Source organism: Panicum virgatum, chromosome 9K (assembly GCF_016808335.1).
Source record: "Panicum virgatum strain AP13 chromosome 9K, P.virgatum_v5, whole genome shotgun sequence".
Classification (NCBI taxonomy): Eukaryota; Viridiplantae; Streptophyta; class Magnoliopsida; order Poales; family Poaceae; genus Panicum; species Panicum virgatum.
The window spans coordinates 6,864,700-6,886,795 of record NC_053144.1 but is presented as its reverse complement, the minus strand read 5'-3'; the positions used below and the strand labels follow the sequence as shown (position 1 = coordinate 6,886,795).

The window sequence follows — 22,096 nt, the reverse complement described above, 5'->3', positions numbered from 1 at the left end:
CCGAACTCTTAATATCTTGTACCACTGGATTCCCAAAAACCCTCTTCACGCCATTCACCTAGCACTGGGAAGCGCTCATCGTCCTCATCGTCCGATGAGTCCCCACATTGCTCCATTATTAGCGCATCCTGGTCTTCTTTCTCCATTTCCTCCACAATTCCAGGTATCCGCTCGGTATCATCTGCCAAACCTTGTGGTTTTGGTTCTGGTTCTGGAGCTTGCATGTTCTCTTCTTCTTTATCCTCTTCCATCTCTTCATTGCAGTCAGATGTTGTGTGTGTTGACCCTTCACCTAAATCACCGGTCTTCTGGTGAATCTGAATTACCATTGCGAGAGGCCACCCACTTTTAAGAGCTGCGTGCATGTAATATTGTCATTCTTCCGTACTACTTATATGCGTCAACTCCCAGAAATCCCCATTAGTTTCCCAGGAAGTCAAGGTATGAACTGTAAGCAAATGAGTCTTTGGATTCACATTGAACATCATGTAAAGACATTTCCGTATGGACTCAAAACTCCTCTCTAGGGGTTTATCTAGACTGCACTGTCTTCTTTCCAATGCTGATAGATTTACTCCATAGGAATCATGAGTAATTCTATAGAAGTCACCGTAATGAACTTGAAACGGCACTTTGCTCGACATATCTGGCCATCCAAAGACTTCATTTTAATTAATCTAATATCTAGAAATATGCTATGGCTTCAATTATAACCACTAATCCGAACCCTAAGTGCTTACAATAATAAAAAATACTAATCATAAAATTAAACATACAAAAATTTTGGAATGACAAAGTTGAGAAATATTGGTTACCTGCGGTTCGGATCCAAAATCCGGCAGGGCTTCGCCGGTGGAATTACCTCCCTCACCCCTCATCTCTCTCTCTCCCCTCTCTGGATCTCGTGGGCAGAAAATGAGGACGCGAGGGAAGGGGCGGAGTTTTATATTTGGGGCGGGAGCCTGCCGCCCGGCAGGGGGGCGGCAGGCTCCCGCCAAGGACCTCTGCGAAAAAAAATATTTATTTACATATAGATCCCTACCGCCCCCTGCCGGGCGGTAGACCCCCGGCGAGGAACACATGCTCTCTCATTCTTGGAGAGGAGGTTGTTGCGGACAAAAAGAAAAAGAGCACGGAAGCGGAAAAGGGAAAACGGGAGGAAGCCACAGGGCCGCTGCCCGCAGCAGCCCCACTCGCCATTCTTGCCGAGCCGAGTCCACGGCTCCGGCCGCGCCGAGGCGGCGCCCCCCTTCGGTTCTCGCCTCGGGAGTCGCGGATTGGTAGAGGAAGCGAGGAGATTCGAGCGGCGCGGCCATGGACACGACCACCAGGGCCGCCAAGATCCCGTCGCTCCACCAGACGGAGATCAACTGGGACAAGTAAGCAACCGCCGATCCTGTAATTCCTTAGGTTTCCATTCCGCGCCGATTGCCCCGTTTCTTGCGGTCCTGGATATTTAGCTCCGATCGTTGAAGCGTGTCCTCCGCCCTATTCGGGATTGGCGTTAGGATTGGGAATTGTGGTTTGAGGATTTGAACATGGTTGGTCTTGCTCCTGGATGGGGCGCGATTCGGGGAGTTCTAGCTGATTCCGGGGTTCTGGCAGTCTGTTTCTGATGCTTGTTCTGTTTCTCAAATTGCGGTGCTGAAATGTTGCAGCCTCGACAAGACCAAGCTCTACGTGGTGGGCGCTGGCATGTTCAGCGGCGTCACTGTGGCGCTGTACCCGGTCTCGGTGGTAAAGACCCGGATGCAGGTGGCCTCTGGGGACGCCTTGAGGAGGAACGCGTTGGCTACCTTCAAGAACATCCTCAAGGTGGACGGTGTGCCAGGGCTGTACCGAGGTTTTCTTACTGTTATCATCGGGGCTGTCCCAACTAGGATCATCTTCCTCACGGCGCTTGAGACAACCAAAGCAGCCTCGCTCAAGCTTGTTGAGCCCTTCAAGCTGTCAGAGCCGGTGCAGGCCGCCTTTGCCAATGGCCTTGCTGGTCTGTCAGCGTCAACATGTTCACAGGCTATTTTTGTTCCGATTGATGTGGTATGCCTATTGTTTTCCCTTTACATGTTCTATAGAGGCAAAATGAGCTTATGATATGTTGCTGTTATCACACTAGAATATTGTGTTTATTGCGTTGTACATTGGAATGTTTCAGATAAGCCAGAAATTGATGGTTCAAGGATATTCTGGTAACGCCAGGTATAAAGGTGGAATAGATGTTGCTCGAAAGGTCATAAAGGCTGATGGGATTAGGGGGCTGTACAGAGGATTTGGGTTGTCTGTTATGACCTACGCACCATCTAGTGCTGTGTGGTGGGCGAGTTATGGATCCAGTCAGCGCATAATTTGGAGGTTAGGAATAATCTGATTGACACACCACTATGTTCCTCTCAGTCTTGCGCATTCTATTATGTTTAACAGAAAAAGGCAAGCAATACATTTCTACATCATGATAATTTGAATTAGTATTTTTCACCCTCCCACAAACTTTTCAATCTGCACTTCTTGATGCCCAAACTGCAGTTATAATTGCAATTTTGTTTCCTGATGCTTGTTCTATTGTGTCAATATATATTTTAGAAACAAGAATGCATACCAATGCATGCTGTGGTGTGCTGATTTATTGTGGTGATCAATTCACATTTGCTCCACTGCTGAAAAGTTTGCCAGGATAAGTTTGATAACTAACCAAACGGGGAGTTGAATAAAGTACATAGACTGTTCCATACGTTGGCAGTTCAGAGAGGTTAATTACCAACCTAAAGAAATATGATGAGTAAAGGGCATGAGTCCAGCCATCACTCACTTAATGGAAACAGGATCTGTTAGTATGCTGTTACTGTTTTCAAGAGTATGTATGTAAGCGTCCCAGAATCAGTTCCATTTGTTAGTTTATTTCTTCCTGGTTGATGGTTGAAAGATTAGATTTCTTATCTTGTTAACTTAGCTGAAGTAATTCACTGTCATTCTCTGTACATGTCTGAACAGTGCTCTTGGCCATTGGAAAAATAAAGAAGAGGCTCCTAGTTTTCTTATCTTGTTAACTTAGCTGAAGTAATTCACTGTCGTTCTCTTTGTACATGTATGAACAGTGCTCTTGGCCATTGGAAAAACAAAGAAGAGGCTCCTAGCCAAATGAAAATAGTTGGTGTTCAAGCGTCAGGTGGAGTTATTGCTGGTGCAGTGACCTCTTTTGTTACAACTCCCATAGATACAATCAAGACCAGGCTGCAGGTACTCTGTGACACTCTGTTCGCTGTTTAATCTTGTAACTTGATTTGAGTGGTCTATATTTTGTCAGGCCATTTTTTAGGGCTATATGTTGTCAGGTTTATGCTTGTGACTAATAATTCCTGACTTTACAGTACATTAATGCTTCTCATTTTTCTATAATTTGATTCCATATTATACAATGCCACTAAGTCTAGGGACATGGATATTTTGTCTTGGAAGTATATTTGATGCCAGACTTGAAGACCTAGATGTTTTTTATACTGGTATATTGTCTAATGAGTGGTGTTGAGGTGCTAGACTGGAATGCTGTATTGCTCTCTATATTAAAGCAATATCTGCTTCTATTTTTACAGCTATCTATTTTCTGCTGGCATACCGTGATTAATTTGGCATAGATCTGTTTTAAGGTCTAAAAGAAACTCTCTTTTCTTTCCTGCTGGGCAGTACCAAGGAAAGGAGTAAGCAAAAGCAGCCCCAACCTGTTTTTTTGGAAAAACTTGATCTATCTATGACCTCATTGCTTGTGAGTGACAAAAGTTAACACTTTCAAACTGACTATGAGTATGCCAGGGATATGGCTTGCATTTTAACAACGGGCTTCATATATCCCCAAATATCACATGTTACATTTGGAGAGATCAACTACCATACCTGATAGTTCTCACAACCCTATATTTTGACCATTGTGTTCAAAATCTCTCTTCATCTATTCCTATGTTAAATTTGTTGATTTTGCAGTGATAGTACAGCATATTGTTTATCTTTATTTTGTTGTTGCATTTTATATTTGTGCTATATGATTTCATCAAGTTTTTTCCCTTCCCTTTCAGGTAATGGATAACGAAAATAAGCCAAAAGCTGGGCAAGTAGTTAAAAGATTGATTGCTGAAGATGGATGGAAAGGTTTGTACAGAGGGTTAGGTCCAAGATTTTTCAGTTCATCAGCTTGGGGTACCTCGATGATAGTATGCTACGAATATCTGAGTATGTTTTCACCTCCCCTTGTCAAATGTATACTTATGCTCCTGGTTCCTTGACTACTGTACCAAATGATAGTCACATGCATATATGGTGGCATATTTTACTGCAGCTCATGCAAGTTGAGTTTACATGCTCAATAGTTCACATTTAGAATTTAGTTTATATGGATTATTCAGGTCAACCGGCATCTCCAATCAATTTCTCTTGTAAGTTGTACCATAAGTTTCATGAGCAATGAAAATCTTGACTAAAATCGGAGTGTGGAACCTTTTTACTTTTTCTGAACAAAGCTGCTACCTTACATGAAAACTTGCTTGCTTTAATGCCAAGGAGCACACTTTATTTCCTGTAGGGTGGCTGCATGCTAAACATTAGCACATGCAAATAGCAAATACTATCAGTTGCTTTGCTCATTTGTGAATCTGGTCTATTTGGATGTAACCTCTGCAAAAGAAACCAATTTGTCCTTTGTATAAAATCACTCATTATGTTTTCCTATTTCTACTGAATCAGTGGGCATTTCAGTGTTTAGTGGGTAATTCTACATGTAATTAAACATCTATATCATCTAAGTTGTGTAGTTAAAGATCTTTCATATAAGTTGTTTACAGTTGTATGCAAAAACAATATTTGGATGAGAACATACATTTAATTTTGGTAATTTTGACCTGAAGTCAAACTATTTGCTGTTTGTTCAAGAAAAACTATTCTGCTGGCCTTACTGTAGTTTACATTTGTTTCCCCACAGAGCGCTTGTGTGCTAAAGATGAAGAGGTCTGACTTCTGAGTCGCCTTAAAACCAATGCAATTTCTACAATGCTGGAAGTTTTGTATTAGCAGAAGTGAAATAATGCTATACGTCAACAACAGTGACACCCTACTGAAGCTCCAGTTCTTGCTGACATAGGCGAAAGCATTAAGCATGGATGTTTGACGGTGTTAAAGACTTAATTTGATGCTAGACAATAGTCCATACAAAACTTTGGTTCTCTGGGCAGTATTTTCGAAAATACAGGGGCCCTTATTTTTTTTGCCCGCTTATGTTGAATATGGATTAGGAAGATTATTTTAGATGGACATATAAAAGAGATCAGATGTACACACTTCTCATTCTTTGAAACATCAAGGCTTGCTATGGCGCTGGATGATAGAGACCAGTTGTAATTGACATGGAGCGATGTTTCCAAAAGATGCTCGTTTTGACTATTTTATTTGCCAATGTACATGTGGTTTCTTGTCCTTTTGATCTGCCCACGGAATGCAAAAAGTGGAAATGTTGCTGTACCCATGTTCAATGAATCACTATGGAAATCATATTTTCATGCTTTAGTAAGCTAACAAATCGCTTAGGGTGTCCTGGATGCGTTTAATTTGGCGCTCAAGCTACAATCGTTTTCCTGAATTTTTGTGGGTGGTACCATTTTCACCTCCGGTCAGTGTTCAGGTTAGGCATCCATGATTCTTTTTTTGAACGATGATCCATGCTTGATTTTTGGAAATAGATTGCAATGGAGGACGAGGAACTAGCGTATTCTCTGCAAAACAGAGGTCTTACGCCATATGAATTTTACACGAGCGATATGTTGTGCCATATATAATATATATATTCATACTTGTAACCCGAACTCAACGATTTTAACGGTTTTTGTTCGGGATTTGCCCCCAATTCTCTGAGATGTGGTCATGGGCCCACATGTAAGAGGCACGGGTGGCACTTTTCACGAATACTCGAACAAAGGACTGGGCTTCGGAGCTTTGCTACTCTTCAGCTTCAGTCCAGTCACAGATCGCAGTACAAACCGAATCCGCCGCGCAGGAAGGCGTCGAAGCATTTTGGGTCGGCCTCCGGAGCGGGGAGGGAGGGAAATCGAAGCGACGAGGACGAAGCAATGGACGAGGCGGTGCAGGAGGCGAAGCTGCTGCGGCAGGTGAACGCCCTCATCGTGGCCCACCTCCGCGGCCAGAGGCTCGGGCAGGCCGCCGCAGCCGTTGCCGCCGCCACCACCATGACCCCCCTCTCCGACGCCGACTCTGTCCCCGCCAACCACCTCCTCCGCCTCGTCGCCAAGGTCCCCCCCCCCCCCCAACCCTCCCCATCTTCCCGCCTATGATTTTCTTCTGCACCGGCCTAAACCCTCGCTGTCAGTTCGCAGGGCCTCGCGGCGGAGCGAGGAGGTGCCGCTTCCGCGTTCGACTCCGCCGGGTTTGGTGGGGTGGTGCCGCCGCTCGGCTCCGGTGCCGTGGATTTCGGGTATACCCTAACCTTGCTCGCCCGTGGTGTTGCCTCGCGATTGTGTATTTGGTTCTGGTGCAGAGTAGTGAGTGGTGTGTGTTGACGCCGATGCTGTGTAGTGTGCAGGATGTCAGGGGTTCGTCCAAGAGCTTCCCCAAGCACGAGGCGAGGCACGTCTCTGACCATAAGGTGCGTATGTTTCTAGTTTTTCCTTGCTATTGCACCGCTATTTTTGTGTCAATCTACTGTTTACTGAACATTTACTACTGCATTCCGCACTTTGCACTTGCAGCAGTTCTGTTATTATGTGTAAGCTTGAGATTCTACTAATGATTTGGCATCGAATTTTGCTGATGTTTATTGGCTTACGGCTTACCCTTGTATTTTCTCTAGAACATTGCCCGGTGTGCGAAATTTAGTCCTGATGGCAAGTATTTTGCAACTGGAAGTGCTGACACATCCATTAAGTTCTTTGAGGTGAGCTTGAATTGCCACTCTAAGTGCAATGTGGGCTTCTGCTGTTTTGTACTTGCAACTCACTGTTGCTCTCTCTCTTGCAGGTTGCTAAAGTTAAGCAGACGATGGTAGGAGACTCCAAAGATGGCAATGCCCGGCCAGCGATACGTACATTTTATGATCACATGCAGGTGAGCATGTCTTATGTTCATATATGGGTATCTTTACTGTTCAAGGCTGTAAGACTGTTTTCAACACTTCCACAAGATTGCTTCTGGTTCAGGCTCCTGCAGTTTTTAGTTAAAATTTGCCCACTGAGCTTTGTGAAGCATTGTTGTAACACATAAATTCATGTACTCTAGTGGCTTCCTTTATTTTCCATTGATTTAATTTCTAACATGCCCTCTGCCAGCTGGTAAACATTTGATTTCTTGCAGCCCATCAACGATCTCGATTTTCATCCTGAGAGTCCAATACTGATATCAGCTTCAAAAGACAATACAATAAAGTATGCTAATCCTTGATGTCTACTCTCCTTGCTGTTTGATTGAATATTTGAGGTGCTCATACTGGGATTAAGCATACCTTCCAATTATTTGAATATTTTTTTTGTGGTATTAATTGATCTCTTTGTTATTTCCCTGAACGTGAAATTTGCCCAACAGATTCTTTGACTTCTCAAAAACCAATGCAAGGAAAGCATTCAGAGTTATTCAGGTAGTAAATTCTAGTAACCCAATGTATCGCTATATTGTCTAGCATGGTGTGTTCATTTCATATATCAAGGCTCACTTGTTAATACTTGGACAGGATACTCATAATGTTAGATCTGTATGTTTTCATCCATGTGGGGATTACCTTTTAGCAGGTACGACATTCCTTTCACTCAATTTAAAGTTTACCAGTAATTGTGCTGTTATATACTGATTCTTGATTTCTGATATCAATGCATTGACTCTTCTGCATGGTTGTGAAATTATAATCGTTTAGTATTGTTTAAGGAAAAAACGGTTTAACATATTTTAGTTATTATCCAGTCAAGTAGTTTAATTGTTTTAACAAGTTTTTTTTTTGATATTTTAGCTCAAGGATTTGATTTTGAATTTTGTTCCTGTATCAAGAAGTTTCTGCTTCTTGGACATTTAGAAAATACTGCAAGTATATCATCTAGAGGTTTTGTGTTTTGTAAATTCGAATATACCTTTTTTTATGAAAATTCATTTCAGTATGTTAAGTATGCAAATCCTGGAAGCAACTGGTGCTGATAAAAATATTTGCAGGAACTGATCACCCAGTTGCTCATCTGTATGATGTAAACACTTTCACATGCTTTTTATCAGCAAATCCACAGGATTCTAGTTCTGCCATTAACCAGGTAGTTTTTTTTCCCCTTATTCTGATTCACAAGCATTAGACTGCATTAGTTATTTTCTCATTAGTGGCTCAATTTTACTCTGTAGCCCAATTTACTGATGTTGGTGCCAGGTGCGTTACTCGTGTACTGGGAGCTTGTATGTGACTGCTTCTAAAGATGGTTCTCTGCGCATCTGGGATGGAGTATCTGCTGAATGTGTTCGTCCTATTATTGGAGCACATGGATCTGCAGAAGCTACTAGTGCAGTTTTTACCAAAGATGAGAGGTAAGCGAGCTGTTGGAAGGTGCTCTTCTCTGAAGATAAGACCTCAGTCGTTGTTTGTTTTAGAGAAGAACAAAGAGAAAGGTATATGTTGTAAGTTCAACTCAGAGAATAAAGAGAGATATGTGTTGTAAGTTTGACTCAGTTTAGAGAACAAACAAAAAGGTATATGTTGTAAGATTATATCTAGATAGTAACAACCTAAGCCGTATTTGGGATGCAGGAATCTTGCAGGATTCTGAAGTATCTGTGAGATGTCATTGAAATTTGAAACTCCTGTGTTTTAGACAGATCTAACTGTTTGACAATCTGTAGAGTGAGTAGCAAGTTTTATTAGCCCTAATATTTCAGCAATACATTAACAACCTGCATATAAACTTCTTTTGAGAACTAAAGCTCAAAGACATTGTATTTATATCATTGTTTAGTCTGAATGCACCTTGCATATAAGATTGAACAGAAAAAATGATATAGTGAACTTCAAATACTTGTAGTGCTTTTCTTATAATGTTCATGGAAATTATGAAATTGTGGCACTTTATCTTACCTATTTGTAATATCTTTACAATATTCTTTCAGGTACCTCCTGTCTTGTGGAAAGGATTCTTCTGTGAAGTTGTGGGAAGTTGGCACTGGACGACTTGTGAAGCAATATGGAGGAGCTGTTCACAGACAATTCCGTTGTCAGGTTAGATAAATTATGTGTGCTTCTGTAAGGTTATCCTTTTTAATTAAATTTACTCATTTCAATCATTCTACATGTTTTTGTTGCGGAGCTTAGGAAACGTGTTCTTAAATTCCAAACAGAAGGTTGCAATTTTCTTAATGCGAAATAGACTGGTTTGAGCTTGCAGCTAAGGCTACCAAAATATACCTCTAACTACAATAATAAGTTAATAACTGGCCTTTTGTTTAGGCTGTCTTCAATGAAACTGAGGAGTTTGTGCTATCAGTTGACGAACAAAACAGCGAGGTAAGTTCCAATTTTTTATCTATGTCATTCAGTAGGGCAAATAGAGCCTCACTGTGATAATGCTTGGTCTTCAGGTTGTTGTCTGGGATGCACTTACTGCTGAAAAGGTTGCAAGATTGCCGTCTGGCAGCACCGGTGCTCCTAGATGGCTCGACCACTCCCCAGTAGAACCAGTGTTTGTTACTTGCGGAACCGATAGATCCATCAGATTCTGGAAACAAACTGCGTAGGCTTGTAGATTCAACCATTCAAATAAAGACTTTGTTTGTAGCAGTACTCTTTCAGGATAAATCTTTCTCATGTAACTCGAGTGTTGTATATGGGAGAAATTTGTACAAGCTATACGTTTATTTACTTTGTAGTAAACTTACCAGTTAATTTATCGCGTTACATTTGCGAGGAGAGAAAAGAGACAAGCTCCTTATTCTCCACTTGAATTTTTTTATTTTTAACCTATTTTTCAATTTTATTTTAAAAATAACCCACCTGGATATATATTTGCAGATCTAACCTTTTTGGTCGCGCCGGTCTGCGTGGCGTGACAAAAACACGCTGTCGCGCCACATACATTGGCGTGACAAGATGTGCCACGTTGGCACGCTTCGGAGCGCTTGGAAGGGGTCTGCCAGCTCATATTTCACGTGTCAATCTTGTCACGCCACTCCCACCGGCGTGACAGTACAGCCTTGTCACGCCACCCCTGCTGGCGTGACAAGGTCTGACTTTAGAAAAATCATATCTTTTTCATACAAACTCGGATGGAGATGATTTTTATACGAAAATTGTAGCTCTCAACGAGATCTACAACTTTGTAGTTTTGAATTTTTTTCATTTGAAGTCATTAAGATGGTTAAATAATTTATTTAAATTTTTGACAGCATATTAAGCACTTTACCTCTATCGGATCATCTCTAACTTGACATATTTATCATGGTTCTACAAATTAAGTTCTATATAATGTTTGATATATGAAATAATATGGATTAAATAATAATAGTTCGATAAGAGATACAATAAGAAATCAAACTATATCATCATTGTGTATGAAATATAATGCAACACCCTAGATATTAATTTTAGCCATAAGCTAGATCAACTATTTTTTTGAAAGATTAAGATCTTAAAATATGATAAAAGTTTGAAAAAGATACAAATGTGTAAGTTTTATACTAGTAATTAAGTGGTTTAGATGAAATGAGTACTTTGTTGTTCTCCATTTTATGGCCTTCTTTTCATTGTATCTCCTTTGGTCAGTGCAACGCTTATCGATTGCACTACTTGGTTTGGCTAGCCAAGATCATCGCTCAAGTTGCCTCCATGGTCCCACCACTCTAGATATATATTATATTAATAAGTAAGTGTTGTTATAGAAAAAAAAAGAGCCACCACGTTCGTCGAGAGGGTCTAGAAATTTATACATTAATCTAAAAAGGAGAAGAATTTGCACAGTTGGATTTTACGAAGAACTAATGATCTAAACTGACTCAAGAGGCCATATCATATACAATTGAAAAATATCTAATTTTATAATTAAAGAATTAAAAAAATTAGAATATAATTATAGAGTTCATGCTGAATACAAAAATTCGTCAGACTTTCCCACCCAATCAAAACTATGCCGTATGGCACGTCTAATGGGGATCAAAACAGGTTGATCCTGATAAATGGAAGTAAAATGATGGGGCATGATGATGAGGTCAAAACAACATAATATATGGATGCAAAAGAATGACACAATTATTGATTGTTTTATATGCTTATTTGTATATGGGCTTCCAACAACGTCAGGGACCGTAAGAAATTCGGCACAACGGTAGTAGAGAAGTCTCCATACAGGTGGTGGTGGCAAAACGGTTGTACATATGCACATGTAACTTTGGAGTTGATTTGTACAAAATAGATATAATATATATGCACGTAATTTGATAGGCAATGTGAAAATATGTATAATAAGACTTAGTGATGTATAGTGGTTGAAGAACAAACTATAGGGGAACAAACAAAATAGCCTGCTACAATAAAGTATTTATAATAAAAAATAAAACGTAGCAAAACTAGCCACGCTATTAGCATAGACCAACTCACAAGTTAAAGCTATAATTAATAATACCTAGAGTGTTGCATTATATTATGTACTCAATGATGATATAGTTTGATTTCTCATTGTATCTCTTATCGAACTATTATTATTTAGTCCATATTATTTCATATATCAAACATTATATATAACTTAATTTGTAGAACCATGATAAACATGTCAAGTTAGAGATGATCCGATAGAGGTAAAGTGCTTAATATGCTGTCAAAAATTTAAATCAATTATTTAACCATCTTAATGACTTCAAATGAAAAAACTCAAAACTACAAAGTTGTAGATCTCGTTGAGAGCTACAATTTTTTTATAAAAATCATCTCCATCCGAGTTCATATGAAAAAGATATGATTTTTCTAAAGTCAGACCTTGTCACGCCAGCGGGGGTGGCGTGACAAGGCTGTACTGTCATTGTTGGGATCTTTGTTTCTTAGATGCCCAAACAGGGAGCATGAACAATACGAAGACAATGAAAGCAGATGTCGAACTTTCCAGTAAAGATTCGAAAATTCAACCCTTTACACTGTGGAGAGAGGGGGCTATTTATACCCCTAGCCCTCGGCTAGGTTTTCCTAAATTGCCCCCTCCCAACTCATTTACAGCTCACCCTTGGCCGGTTCCGGGGTAAAATTACAAGATGAGAGGTTTACAAATCCGACCTTCTCACGCATTTGGAGGGTGTACAACTCCGCCCTTCTTACATACTCACGTTTTACTCACGTGTCTTCAGTCGACGAAGGTCACCATAACCTTCGGGTACCTCCGGGAGCTTGGGTCTTGAAGGTCTCATCAACAACCGGTCAGTCGTCACCGTCCCCGGTCGCGGGCTCTTCTCCCGAAGGTCTCGAACTTCGAGTTTACGTTTCCGGGTAGATGTTCGTCACCTTCGACGCGGTGGAGACTAAATCCTTAGGACCGAAGGTCTTGGAGCTTGTGCTTGCGCTTCAGGGTAGCTATCCGTTACCTTCGGCCTTCGGAAGGTGATATCCTTCGGACCGAAGGTCATGGTCTTCGAGCTTGCGCCTCTCAGCGTTCATCCGATACTTTCGGGTGCGCTTAGCTCCATTTCGTTGTAGCCCTGCAAACAGGTTAGGGAGCATTTCCGAGGGTGAGGGCTTGACCCGAAGGTCCAATCCCCAACAGTCATGCTTGTTGGAGTGGCGCGACAATGTGGCACATTTTGTCACGCCAATGCATGTGGCGCGACAGCGTGTTTTTGTCATGCCACGCAGACCGGCGCGACCAAAAGGGTTAGATCTGCAAATATATATCCGGGTGGGTTATTTTTAAAATAAAATTCAAAAATAGGTTAAAAATAAAAAAGTATTCCCTCCTGACGACGACGAGCGGGGAGAGAATTTAACCGGATTTTCTATGTCGTCAAGTGGGCCTAAGATGGGAATGGGATGGCCCCATTCGAGCCCGACCCATATTGCCAGATTCGAGTGAACTGGCTCCAACTATTTTTTCCCCGTTTGCCATTTCCGACGAGCACCTCTTCCCCGTCCTCCTCCCACCTCGCGTGGCACGCCATGGCCTTCACCCCGCGCTCGCCGTGGTCGCGCGCCAGGAAGCCCGACGTCTACTCAACCTTTGTTGTCCACGGCGACGACGAAGACGACGACCCCCGCGGCCGCGGGGGGCCCGCCACGGGTGCGGAGGACGACGAGGAGGAGGACCCCTCCTCGCTGCCACCGCTCCTCCAGCGCCTCCCCAAGGACTTCGGCGGTGCCTCTTTCGACGACGATGAGGACCCCTACTCATCCGACCCCGACGACGCTTCCCTCTCCGCTACCGTCGTCGTCAAGCGCGGCGCTCCGGCCTCCGCCCGATCCCCGTTCCTGGATCTGCGGCGCTCCAGCCCCCGCGCCGCCGAGGAGGATCCCTACTCGACCTTCGTCGTTCACTCCACCACGCGCTCAGGGGTTGCCTCCTCCAGCCCAGGTGAGTCCGCCTCCGGCACATTCATCCGCCGGACGGGCAGCCCGTCAAGCCCCCGCGATTCCGTCTCCGGTACATTCATCCGCCGGACAGGGAGCCCGTCGAGCCCCCACGAGTCGTTCTCTGGCACCTTCATTCGTCACACCAGCGGGGGCTCCAGTCCCCATGAGGCTGTCACTGGCGGCGGCGGGGGGTTCGGGTCCTCTTTCTGGAGTCGAGAGGTGGAGCAGTCGGAGGAGCTCCGGCAGCCGTCGCCTCTGATGCAGCAGCAACAACAGCAAAATTCAAGGCGGAAGCCATCGGTGAGCTCAGTGCCAGACAGCATTACCAGGGAGGATCCTTCCACCAAGTACGAGCTGCTCCATGAGCTCGGTACGGCTCTCGCTTTGGAATTAGTATTTTATTGCTTTGATATCTCTATTTGTAGAATGTCTGAAGCTTCGAGCTGTTTGCATAATGCAACATTCAATTGGGAATGCAGGGAAAGGTTCATATGGTGCAGTGTACAAAGCAAGGGATCTTAGAACTCAGGAACTTGTGGCTGTCAAGATCATCTCCTTAACAGAAGGGGTCAGTTTCTATAACAAAGTTCTGTGTAGATTCTAAAGGCCACCAGTGACATATCTTGCATCCATATTTGCTTTGTTGTGATCATTTAGTTTGCATGGGCTTAAATTGTGAGAGAACCTCATAAATTTGAAGCTGTTTCACTGTCTGTCGTCTGAGCACTTGCCTGTTCCAAAGTCAAACTTTCTATCTTTGGTCTTCAGGAAGAAGGATATGAAGACATACGGGGAGAAATTGAGATGCTGCAGCAATGCAGCCATCCAAATGTTGTCCGCTACTTTGGAAGTTATCAAGGAGAAGAATACCTATGGGTATAATCAAATAACCTGATAATGTCCATCTTTGTTATATTTGCTTGTCAACTTATGAAACAAGCTTGATGCGAATGCGATTCTCTACTTATAGATAATTATGGAGTACTGTGGCGGTGGAAGTGTCGCTGACTTGATAGGCATCACAGAGGAGCCTCTTGATGAATCCCAGATAGCTTACATATGTAGAGAAGCACTAAAGGTATTGTTCTTCTAACACGATTGCATGTGGAGTTAAAGTATCGTATCACATAACTATGAGATTTGCTACTTATGTCGCAACACCCTTAGTCACGAGTTTAGAAATATTTTGTATGGGGTAGTCAAATTCTTTCAGATACTTATTTTTGCCTGGATATTTTCTTCTCCAGGGTCTTGCTTACTTGCACTCAATTTTTAAAGTTCATAGAGACATTAAAGGTGGCAACATTCTTCTAACTGAGCAAGGCGAGGTGAAGCTGGGTAAGTGCAGTTGTTTTCTGTTATTTCTTAATTTCATTTATTACTGCTTGATATTTCTGCATGTCCTGACTTGTAAATTTGGCATGGTGTACCACAACGACAATGTTTCAAACAGGCGATTTTGGTGTAGCTGCCCAGCTGACAAGAACCATGTCAAAGCGCAACACGGTATTCTTAACAATGTTTGTTTTGCTACTTCAAATCTAAAGTTCCATAACCATTACATCAATGTAACGTAAAATGAAGCAACAGATGCAAGCTTAGCATAAGAGCCCGCATTTGTGCTTATTCGTAGTTCTTTAATATAATGGTACTTTGGTGGAAAACTTGGAAACAGTTTGTATTGGGAATGATAACGCCAACATCCAGACTATTTATGTTGATTTTTTTTTTGCGACTGCATTGGTTCTATTAGGTTAAAATGGAAAAAAGGGAAAATATACTATGTGCTGCCTTGTGGGTTTCAAATCCATTAGAGTGACATTTTTTATGCTGGTTTGCCAAAACCTAACGCAACCCTCCTCCTTTACCCGGGCTTGGGACCGGCTATGTTGAGACGACTCCGGAGAGAGAGAGTCTTCCAGTCAGCATAGGCGGAGTTGCGGATGTTGCGGTGGTTTTGCGGGCACACAAGGAGGGATAGAGTCCGGAACGAAGTTATTCGGGATAGGGTCGGGGTGGCACCAATTGAGGAGAAACTTACTCAGCATCGGCTGAGATGGTTTGGACATGTCCAACGAAGGCCTCCTGAGGCGCCGGTGCGTAATGGGGTTCTTGAGCGGGTCGATAATGTAAAGAGGGGTAGAGGTAGACCTAAACTGACGTGGGATGAGTTGGTTAAGAGAGACCTTAAGGATTGGAATATCTCTAAAGAGATAGCTTTGGATAGGAGCGCTTGGAGACTAGCTATCAATGTGCCTGAACCTTGAACTTATTTCTTTCGGGTTTCATCTCTAGCCTACCCCAACTTGCTTGGGAAAAAAGGCTATGTTGTTGTTGTTGTTTGTATACTATGTGCTGCCTCAATCGTTGGTACTTCCGTTCTTCAAAGCAAATACTTGTTGATGACCTCTAGGCCCCAAGCAACCTCTTACGAGCTTGCTCACTTCCCACTTGAATTCACCCACGTTCACCACTCAGATTTTTCGTTTGTCTCGAACACGCAGGAGAATTGCATGTCATTGTAGTAAGATTAGATAAAAGGTTCAATTACAGCACACCCACCCACACCCTTGCATCCATCTCATTACATTCACGCCACAATATGTCAAGAAAACGACAAAGGACCAACTGGACACTCTCGCTCACCGAAGCAAAACCTTAATCCCCTTCGCTCCTGCCATGCTCCAACTGTGCTTCTTCCTTGACATCATGAACGACCAGTAGCACACTTGGTGCAGGACCACTTAACATTTCTTCTGTTCATACTGCTGGGTGCAAACTGGCAAATTGCTGGAGCTACGGGAGATAGTAGAGGGTTACTGTGACAGTAACATATCCAGCCAACAGTTCTGCGAAAATCAGTACCATTGCAAAGGTTGCCAAGTTGGGACATACCATCCAATGTGCTACTGTCTTATTGGCATGCAGCATGCAGCCTGACATGTCATCTTCGCTATGGATGGCACTTTCCAAATTATACCCCTGGGATGGTATTGAGCTAGTTTCTTGTTTCATCTTCTTTTATGGATCGCAGACTCCGTTTGGCACTTGAGGAAGAGTTGACGCAGAGGAAGTGCAAATCAGGTTGGGAGGGGAGTTAAATTGAGTCATGAATTAGGAAAGTTACAGCCCTAGGAAGGTTCTTTCATGTAGTGCTATAAAAGAGTTGGCTATATAATTTTATTGAAATCTAACAAGAAAGAAATCAAAATACTCCCTTCTTCAACTGCTCCCAAGGCTTCTATTTTCTCTTCTACCCCTGCTAGGCTGCTGCACTCTCTAGTTGCCAACCGTGGACATACCTAGATGCTTGGAGGAACTCAAAATGATTCATTTTACATCCCTTTTTTGTCACATAGCGTGGTGACAATAGTTATTATCTAAAAGGTATTCATTGTTTTTCTGCAAGCATACAAAAGCTGAGACTGGATCCCTCATGACGGACCACATGAAATTCATCATACATGCATAGTATCTTGGATGTCTCTATTGTTGGGGGAAACATACTTCAACCAAAATGCATGGATAAAACTCCCAAATTTACTGCAAAATAATTCTATCGTTGCACAACTGGCTGACACTAAACTTACTCTAGAATGAAATTTGCCCCCCAAAAATATTCAGTGCTTCTTTTTTGGCGACGAATAAAGGTTTAAGTGGCATAATAATTTCCATAACTTGATGCTTCATGTTTATACTTTCAGTTCATTGGTACTCCACATTGGATGGCACCAGAGGTCATCCAAGAAAGTCGTTATGATGGAAAGGTATCATCTCGTACCCTCTACAGTATAGAGCTTCAAAATTGTTCATTTTTGCAATATTATTAATTAATGGATTTTGGCATTTTACTCTAGGACTTTGATACTTGGATTTTTTCAGCAAGTAGGATTTTTTTAAAAAAATATTCCTTTGGGTGTGAAGATTTTACATATGGCAGAAGAAAGTTACATGTAGCTGCAAGGGCATCAGTACTCACTGCATCCAGTGAATGAATATTATAGAACCGTTGCAGAAATATGGAAATCTTTTCTTTTTGTTGCCTCTTGGTGGTTTCTCAAGTGACAAAACTTAATGGTTATTACTCCGTACCTAATAACTAAGCCTTTAAACAACAATATACTGTTTACTATTGACTGTTGGATTATTTCTTTAGTTTGTCCTGTCCATCTATCATAACAAAGGTAACCTTATGTCCCTGTCTTTTGCCCCAGGTAGATGTTTGGGCATTAGGTGTATCTGCAATTGAGATGGCAGAGGTAGACAGTATTCTTTGATTTTTTTTTTCTTTTGTAGTACAATTTTTTATTTTATGTTATGACGTGCTATTGTTTTCATATTTCTTTTGTATCTCTTACTGTAGGGCATGCCACCAAGATCCACTGTGCATCCAATGAGAGTACGTGCAATGTTTCTCAATACTTGTTAGTTTCTGCAGCTAATGTAGCTATAATCTATAGCATAATTAAGGCTGCTTTGAACTTTGTGTACTGTACTCTTGTCTCTTTACTTTGCAATTTTGCATATGTTCTTACCAATCTATTATGCCATCTTCATCCAGCTTGATTCATCGATTAATTCTCTTTCCCTCCCTTATTTCAGGTTATCTTCATGATATCTAGCGAGCCTGCACCAATGCTGGAGGATAAGGAGAAGTGGTAAGTGGTTTCTTATCATCTATTTAGTTGAATAGGGGATAGGCCCGTCACATCTCAGATTGTTAAGTGCCTACAAAAGGATTCTGGCCCAGATTTCTTTTGATCTGCAATGAAATTGATATGAACATAAGCAACTGTTGAAATTAAAGGCACACTCATCCAAACAAGCTCTTTCTGGGATTGTAAACTGATGCTTTAATCAGTTGTCTGTCAGTACCTTTTTTTTTTCTTTCGGGTTTCATCTCTAGCCTACCCCAACTTGCTTGGGAAAAAAGGCTATGTTGTTGTTGTTGTTGTTGTATTTGGGCCATATTATATCTTGAAGACTTGAAGACAAAGTATAGAAAGTGAGAAAACTTATGAGTGAGCAGAAATACATGCTGCCTTTCTATTAACTGTGTTCTTATCCAGTTATCCCATCTTCCTCTTCTGTGGGCTTCTATAGTCAACTTAGCTTTTTTGCTATGACCAGCAGCAGTTGTGTCGCTTGTCTTAAAGTTACCACTTTGACCTGAATTATATGAGATAGTTGTTCCGTCTAGGTATATAGCTTGATGGAAGTTCCAGCCAGTTCTCTTTGTGAAAATTCAAGATCTTGTTTGCTTAGTGCTTGGTCCAAGAAGCTGGCAGATTCTATCCATTTAACCTTTGTAGGCTTTAAAAATACCAGACTAGTTGACAGGTATGAGAGTTAACATTGGGACTCCTGACTTATTTAGAGTTGCAACTATAGGCTCCCAAATTTGATTTTATCATTTATATCACACACTAACACTTGTCAAAATGATCTATTAAGTTTTTTCTGTGGTAAAAAAACATCAAAAGATTATACATAAGACAATAGTTTTGAGCATCAGTTTGCCTATGTTCTTGCTATCCTACCCATCAGGTCTCTCCTCTTCCATGATTTTATTGCAAAGTGTCTAACAAAAGATCCAAGACTTCGGCCTGCTGCAAGTGAGATGCTGAAGGTACTTAATTCATGCTCAGGGGTGACTTTTAAGGTGCATTTTCATTATCTCTTATTTATATATTTACTTATTGTTGTATTTTTTTTTCAAATTCCCTCTGCAGCACAAATTTATTGAGAAGTGCAATACTGGAGCTTCAAAAATGTTGGCAAAGATCAAGGATGCCAAGAAGATTAGAGCCACACTTGCTGCACAAAACCAGCTGGATGGCCCTGACGACGTATGCCACATTCTCTTATACTGTCGTTTGCATTTGGTTGGTTATTATGGTATTCGCTCAACTCTGTAGGATTGGCTTTTATATCTGCAGACAATGCTAGATGCAACTGTTCGAATAAATGAAGACTTTGGGGAAACTGTTCCTGCGAACTCTCAGCAACACATGAAACACACAACATATAATGATGGTCAGGCAGGTAATGATAAATGAGCAAGTCTAGTATATCGCTATTGTTCTTTATATTGCTTATACGTCAATTTCTTAAAACAATTGAGATTTGTTGTTATTTTCCTCTGCATGTAATCTTTCAATTGAGATTTGTTGTTATTTTCCTCTGCATGTAGTCTTTCTTCATCACAGTTCCATTTGCACACTAGACATGCTAGTGATGATTGCTAAACTGACATGAGCATCATTTCCTATTTCTTGTGAATGTTTTTGTCGAGCAACTATAATATCAATTGAATACAACATTTTTCTTTGGCATGCTCGTAAGTCATAATACTTCTCCATATGGCTTCTATTAAAATAGCTGATTAGGGGATTCTTTGGTTATCTTGGGGGTCAGGTTAGTGTGTTGTTCCTTAAATGGGATGCTTATAAATATAGTACAGTTTCATGAGTTCATATCTTGTGCTGTTACCTTGAAACTACCAGTTAGCGCGCCCCACCTAGCCAACCCGACCATAAAACCCAGGTTTTATAGTGGGAGGGGTGGGGGCTTTTATCCTCAGTCCAACACTACCAGTTAATTATTTCCCTTATAGGTGATTTCGGTACAATGATAGTTCATTCTGAAGATGGCGACGATGTGGCAGAATCACCCATTTTCCCAAAAACAGAGTTCATTCCAGGCCTGGGTAGCATCAGTTCTTTCACACATGATCCAAAGAGAGCCGAACTCATTTCGAAGTTTTGGTATGATAAACACAAATTATATTTCCAGACATAGAAAACATCACGACGGAAACTTATTATTTACCCCATCGGAAATCTCATGCATGATATTTTGGTAGGGCGGAGAATGCAGCTGATAGTGATGCCAATAAAGATCGGGATCTGGATGATCATCTTGACATGCAGGAACCAAAAGCAATCACAACTTCAACTGGAACTGTGAAGAAGCATATGAGTGCAGAGGGGACTATGCGACGCCATGATAGTCAAATTGGCTCATCACCAGGTTTTGCCAACACAACGACTAAGTTGAGTAGCAGCCCAAGCCGTAAAGCATTTTCTGTTCAGGATAAGGTATATGCTCTGTGCTCAGACATAAGCACGTACTACTTTTTTTATAACTGAACCAGGGTAAAGTATTTCAGATTTTATAATTGCCCGCCTTCCCCTTTGAGCCCCATGTCTAATTTTCCTGTGTCCTATGAATTTTCCTTTTCATTTGTAGCTCTGGTCAATATATGCTGCCGGCAACACTGTGCCTATACCATTTCTCAAGGCAATTGACATTTCACCGCTAGCTCTAGTGTCAGAAAATGAAGCAGGAAATGGCCTGGCCGGGTCAAGTACAAATGATGCCTTGGAAGCAGTTAAGGAGCTGTTCAGTGGTGATGGGCAGGCAAAGAAAGGACGCAAAGGGCAAAACGAAGTATGCTGCAGACTCTTTTTAATAAACACTTGCCAAGTGATACTGACTCTAATACTGGATTTGGTTGCATTAGGTCTCTCTTCCCCCTGGTGTGCATCACAGATTAACGACATGCCCCACACTGATGAACCTGGCCCGAGCTCTAGCATACCATAAGACGTGTGTTTATTTGGACAACTCTGTGTTGCTAGTTTTTATTTTCTTTTTCGCAATATGACTGAAGTTAATAGCTTATCTGCATTTTTTCTATAGCTGCTACGAGGACATGCCTCTACAAGATTCACAAGCAACACAAGAGCAGCAGACGATACAAAATCTTTGTGATACCCTTCGAACCATACTGAGGTTGTAGACGTGCATGAGTGCCTACAAGCCTACAACCTTGGCAGTTCTGAAGCGCGTCTGGGAGCCAAGGGTGAACATGGCTTCCCATGTTGGACAATGACCTGCTCGGGGTGGAGGACCAGGATCGAAAGCAGGCATGAGGAATGGCGCGAACCGCGGGGCAACGCAGATGGAGCCTACGTTGAATTTCGTGGCGCTTGGTGACTGGAAGCTGTGAATTCTCTTCTGGAAAATAGAAATTTTTGTCGCGTGTTAATAGCCTCTAGTTGTTTCAGTGGTCCGTGTATGTAGAGACCGTGCATCGATTTTGGCTAATCAAATTTTGCGGTGCCGATCTGTACTTTGGTTCTGGGACTTCGACAAGGCAACTGTCATCCATCCAAATAAATAGATCTACTAATTGATAGGTCGAAATAAACAACATCGAGTTCTATGTTCGAAGTTTCGATGGTTGGCTTTTTACCATGTACCTCTTCTTTGTGCTATACTGTACTATCCGTACTGTTTTGCTAGGCCGCCCGTGCTCCTGCCGGCGAGGCCGTTGATCTCCCCCGCCTCCGGTGGCCTTTTAGGCCTCGGATGTGAGGGGGATCTCCGGTTCTCAGTCCGGTGGTGTAGATTAGGTACTAGCTTGTCTAGATTTGTGTTTCCAGGTAGGTGTTCAAGCGGCGTCACCGAGGCGATGATGGCGGCGGCGCGATGGAATAAGTCCCTCCAGCTCCTTCATTGTCTCGGCGATGTTTCCTTCGG

At 42.1% G+C, this 22,096-nt stretch overlaps 3 protein-coding genes across 3 annotated transcripts; all 3 read left to right on the top strand.

Annotated features, from left to right (window-relative positions):
- The first annotated feature begins 1,056 nt into the window (after window positions 1-1,056).
- On the top strand, window positions 1,057-5,454 carry LOC120649729 (solute carrier family 25 member 44-like). Its single transcript, XM_039926598.1, has 6 exons — window positions 1,057-1,379; window positions 1,659-2,040; window positions 2,156-2,352; window positions 3,093-3,234; window positions 4,065-4,218; window positions 4,964-5,454. Exons 1-6 carry the CDS (start codon window positions 1,315-1,317, stop codon window positions 4,993-4,995), a joined length of 972 nt encoding a protein of 323 aa, XP_039782532.1. The 5' UTR covers window positions 1,057-1,314; the 3' UTR covers window positions 4,996-5,454.
- A 504-nt stretch (window positions 5,455-5,958) lies between these two features.
- Window positions 5,959-9,923, top strand: LOC120649727 (cleavage stimulation factor subunit 50-like). The gene is made up of 13 exons (XM_039926597.1): window positions 5,959-6,284; window positions 6,369-6,466; window positions 6,568-6,637; window positions 6,842-6,925; window positions 7,009-7,095; window positions 7,342-7,412; window positions 7,570-7,621; window positions 7,715-7,772; window positions 8,185-8,279; window positions 8,390-8,544; window positions 9,121-9,229; window positions 9,458-9,514; window positions 9,589-9,923. Exons 1-13 carry the CDS (start codon window positions 6,105-6,107, stop codon window positions 9,742-9,744), a joined length of 1,272 nt encoding a protein of 423 aa, XP_039782531.1. The 5' UTR covers window positions 5,959-6,104; the 3' UTR covers window positions 9,745-9,923.
- A 3,151-nt stretch (window positions 9,924-13,074) lies between these two features.
- On the top strand, window positions 13,075-21,792 carry LOC120649726 (serine/threonine-protein kinase dst1-like). Its single transcript, XM_039926596.1, has 18 exons — window positions 13,075-13,919; window positions 14,029-14,117; window positions 14,318-14,425; window positions 14,520-14,627; window positions 14,797-14,887; window positions 15,003-15,055; window positions 17,254-17,316; window positions 17,764-17,808; window positions 17,913-17,948; window positions 18,152-18,207; window positions 19,097-19,178; window positions 19,282-19,398; window positions 19,489-19,594; window positions 20,166-20,316; window positions 20,415-20,649; window positions 20,801-21,001; window positions 21,075-21,160; window positions 21,254-21,792. The coding sequence occupies exons 1-18, from the start codon at window positions 13,139-13,141 to the stop codon at window positions 21,351-21,353; spliced, it is 2,508 nt and encodes an 835-aa protein (XP_039782530.1). The 5' UTR covers window positions 13,075-13,138; the 3' UTR covers window positions 21,354-21,792.
- The last annotated feature ends 304 nt before the right edge of the window (window positions 21,793-22,096 follow it).

Bases quoted from the DNA above. Each gene is read 5' to 3' on its own strand.
- LOC120649729 (XM_039926598.1), top strand. From the start codon at position 1,315: ATGGACACGACCACCAGGGCCGCCAAGATCCCGTCGCTCCACCAGACG. The intron at 3,235-4,064 runs GTACTCTGTGAC...CTTCCCTTTCAG, and splicing joins CAATCAAGACCAGGCTGCAG to GTAATGGATAACGAAAATAA. The intron at 4,219-4,963 runs GTATGTTTTCAC...GTTTCCCCACAG, and splicing joins AGTATGCTACGAATATCTGA to AGCGCTTGTGTGCTAAAGAT.
- LOC120649727 (XM_039926597.1), top strand. From the start codon at position 6,105: ATGGACGAGGCGGTGCAGGAGGCGAAGCTGCTGCGGCAGGTGAACGCC. The intron at 7,773-8,184 runs GTACGACATTCC...AAATATTTGCAG, and splicing joins TGGGGATTACCTTTTAGCAG to GAACTGATCACCCAGTTGCT. The intron at 9,515-9,588 runs GTAAGTTCCAAT...CTTGGTCTTCAG, and splicing joins TTGACGAACAAAACAGCGAG to GTTGTTGTCTGGGATGCACT.
- LOC120649726 (XM_039926596.1), top strand. From the start codon at position 13,139: ATGGCCTTCACCCCGCGCTCGCCGTGGTCGCGCGCCAGGAAGCCCGAC. The intron at 19,595-20,165 runs GTAATGATAAAT...TTTCCCTTATAG, and splicing joins ATATAATGATGGTCAGGCAG to GTGATTTCGGTACAATGATA. The intron at 20,650-20,800 runs GTATATGCTCTG...TTTCATTTGTAG, and splicing joins CATTTTCTGTTCAGGATAAG to CTCTGGTCAATATATGCTGC.